Genomic DNA, 3,419 nt, shown 5'->3' with positions numbered 1-3,419 from the left:
AGGCAGGGGGCACTTTATCATGACTCTGGCTGGCTCTGTCACAGTGTATAACATAACATGGCTGCTGGGTGCTGATTTTGTTAACTTCTGACCAATAAGTGCCCCCCGCTGCCTATGAGTTCTGATACCATCCATTATGCCAGAGAGACAGACACACTGCAATGTAGTCTATTCACAGGCACCCCCAAAGCACACCCGTGTTGAAGCCTTGAAGGCCCCACGATTGGATCTGCTTCCCCCCTATTCCTGCTTCTGGACATCGTCAGCTGAGCTCAGCCGCCTCTCTCTGCCCGTCGCCACCTCCACCGGCCTCACAGTCTCTCAGGTCTCACTCTTCGGGCCCGGCTACTACTGGGTGGGGAGTGGAGGAAATGGCTCTGCCGGGGAAGGCAAGGAGAAAAGCAGGCAGGCGACTGGCCGGGATTTGAGCCAAGGCAGGAGAACATGTGAGCGGAGCTGAATGGGCATGTGCCGAAAAAAGAAGAAATAGTCCATCCGCTCCGACCAGCACATCATCATCAGAAAGGGACACAGATAATGGAAAAAATAACCCCCCTGAGCTAGTAGGAGCGGGGGGGTGTAATTCAGATTTTTTTTTATTCTGCACTGTCTTTGAAAATTGCCCCAGCTCCTGTTGAAGTCAAATCCGGGGAGAAAAACCGGGGACAGAATTGTTCCAGGGACAGTGTCCTCAATCCGGGGACTGACCCCTGAAACCGGAGACATCTGGTTATCCTACTGTAGATCTGAGGGGGACATGCAAGGAAAATAAAAAACAGCATTTTTGTTTGCACATGATTGGATGATAAAATCAGTAGAGCTTCCCCTCATTTCAGATCTTGTCCTTGGACCTACAGTGACTGCACTTCCAAGTGCACTTGTAGTGCAGAGAGGATTTGCCTTTAGTAAATAAACCCCACTGTATAAATACAAACATGTCTGTTATATTCCCAGGAAATGAACATTGTCCTACAGGAGATGCCTTGATTATCTGTGTCCCTCCACATAACGAATCCTATGACTACAGTACAAGTCACAGCCCAGCCCCCCCCCGTGTTGGAGGACGTGACCCTCCCAACTGCATTCTTCTCCAGTGTCAGAGAATTTCATTTCATTTCCTTGTCTGCTGTCAGCGATGGCGTCTGGTGATCTGAGAGCTGAGTTGGAATGTTCCGTCTGTCTGAACATTTATACAGATCCTGTAACCCTGAGATGTGGTCACAACTTCTGTCGGGTCTGTATTGATCGTGTGTTGGATACACAGGAGGGGTCTGGAGGATATTCCTGTCCTGAATGCAGAGAGAAGTTTCCGGATTGGCCTGCACTGCAGAAGAACATGAAACTACGTAACATAGCAGAGACTTTCCTGTCTACTCATCCAGATCGGGAGGAGTCCGGGGTCTTCTGTACTCACTGTGTGGACTCTCCTGTACTTGCTGTTAGATCCTGTCTGCACTGTGAGGTTTCTCTGTGTGATAAACACCTGAGAGTCCACAAAAAGTCCCCAGAACACATCTTATGTGACCCTGCCTTGTCCATGGAGAGCAGGAAATGCTCCGTCCATAAGGAAGTTTTGAAGTATTTCTGCACTTTGGATGAGACCTCTGTCTGTGTGTCTTGTTGTATGATTGGAGGACATAAAGGACATGAGATGGAGTCACTGGATGAGGCTTCTGAAAAGAAGAAGGAGACACTGAGGAATGTTCTGCAGAAACTTCTGACAACGAGAGAGGAGATGGAGGAAAGAGTCCAGAGTCTGCAGGAACACAGGAGGAAAGTAGAAGAAGAAGCAGCTGGTCACACTGAGAGAGTCACTGCCCTGTTTGGAGATCTCAGGAGACGTCTGGAAGACCTGGAGAAGAGAGTCCTGAGGGACATCTCCGGGAGGGCAGAGCGGATCTCCATCTCCATCCGGGATCTGGAAATAAAGAAGGAGGAGCTGTCCAGGAAGTTGCGTCACATTGAGGAGCTGTGTAACGTGACGGATCCACTGACTGTCTTACAGGAATCAGACACAGGTGACTTGTGTGATACTGAGGATGGAGATAATGAGGACAGAGAGAGACATGAGGAACTCCTCCATGATGGAGGGGGTCTGGATGTGGCGGGGGTCTTACACACGGGTTTATCTGATATAATAACAGAGGTAAATGTATACTCCTATATACAGGGAGCTGCAGACATATTACTGGATGGAAACACAGCTGGTAAATATCTACAGATATCAGATGATAGGAAAACTGTATCCAGGTCAGATAGAAACCAGAATCATCCAGAAACACCAGAGAGATTTCAGCGTTTTTCTCAGGTGATGAGCAGTCAGAGTTTCTCCTCAGGGAAACATTACTGGGAAGTGGATGTCGGGGGGTCAGAGATCTGGATAGTTGGGATGTGTTACCCCAGTATAGAGAGGGAAGGGGAGGAGTCAGGGATTGGAGATAATGAGAAGTCCTGGGGATTGGATAGGGATGATGATCAGTATTCAGTGATACATTACAGTGAAGAAACCCTCTTACCCACCAATATCTCCAGTAACAGAGTCAGGATATATCTGGATTATGAGGCCGGGCGGATCTCCTTTTATGATCTGTGTAACCCGATCCGACACCTCCACACCTTCACCACCACCTTCACTGAGCCCCTCCATGCTGGGATAGGTGTATGGGAAGGTTGTATAAAGATCTGTGGGGGGAGGCGGGAGATGTGAGAGCACTGCCTAGAGACTGATGACATCATAGTAAGGGAGGGTCAGATTGGTTAAATATTCATCCAATGGGGTGGATGGTGGGGACTCCAGTCGGTGTCTCTTTTATTGTAGTTTGGGGTACAGTAAAAATCAAGGTGCAGGTTACAGAAATAGGAGGCCGTGCTACAAAATCATGCTGATCTGCAATGTAATAGAGGAAATAAATGAGTAGAATAGAAAAAGTTACTTTATACTGTAGGTGTGAGATGATTTTTTTTGTTTGTTGATGTACAAAGTAATATTATTGTGTGTCTGGTTGTACCCCTCTCAGGAGGACTGAACCCCCAGAAATGTGGGGGAGGGGAGAGTAAGTTTAGGGTTAGAGTGAGAAAACAGAAAGGTCTGTCATCTATCTCCTCTATACAGGGTCAGGGGGTCTGAGCTCTGCACTGCTCTATGTCGCCCCCTGGAAATTTACACCACAACATGTTCTTATTAATGTCTCATCTTTATCCAATCAGAGTTCTTGAACTCTGTGATGTCATTAAATCCCAACAGAACTTTCAGCTTAACCCCTTGGTGCCAGTGCCTCCCAGTCCTTTAAGGTGTTTAGGGTGCCAGGAGGTGGGGCGGGGCTTATGATCATGTGATCGCTGTGATTGGCTGTCACGGGACTAGGCATGCACTCTTGGCACAGCTGTTTTTGCAATATTGCCCACAAATCTGCAGCATC

The 3,419-nt window shown here is 47.9% G+C and overlaps 1 protein-coding gene across 1 annotated transcript; it reads left to right on the top strand.

Annotated features, from left to right (window-relative positions):
* The first annotated feature begins 1,108 nt into the window (after positions 1–1,108).
* On the top strand, positions 1,109–2,939 carry LOC143961976 (E3 ubiquitin-protein ligase TRIM39-like). Its single transcript, XM_077471321.1, has one exon. It carries the CDS (start codon positions 1,136–1,138, stop codon positions 2,705–2,707), a length of 1,572 nt encoding a protein of 523 aa, XP_077327447.1. The 5' UTR covers positions 1,109–1,135; the 3' UTR covers positions 2,708–2,939.
* The last annotated feature ends 480 nt before the right edge of the window (positions 2,940–3,419 follow it).

This window comes from Lithobates pipiens, unplaced genomic scaffold (genome assembly GCF_037356315.1).
Source record: "Lithobates pipiens isolate NorthernLeopardFrog02 unplaced genomic scaffold, aLitPip1_a1.2 Scaffold_8, whole genome shotgun sequence".
NCBI classification, from domain to species: domain Eukaryota; kingdom Metazoa; phylum Chordata; class Amphibia; order Anura; family Ranidae; genus Lithobates; species Lithobates pipiens.
Note: the sequence above shows the minus strand (reverse complement) of the source record. Positions and strands in the feature narration are given on the sequence as shown.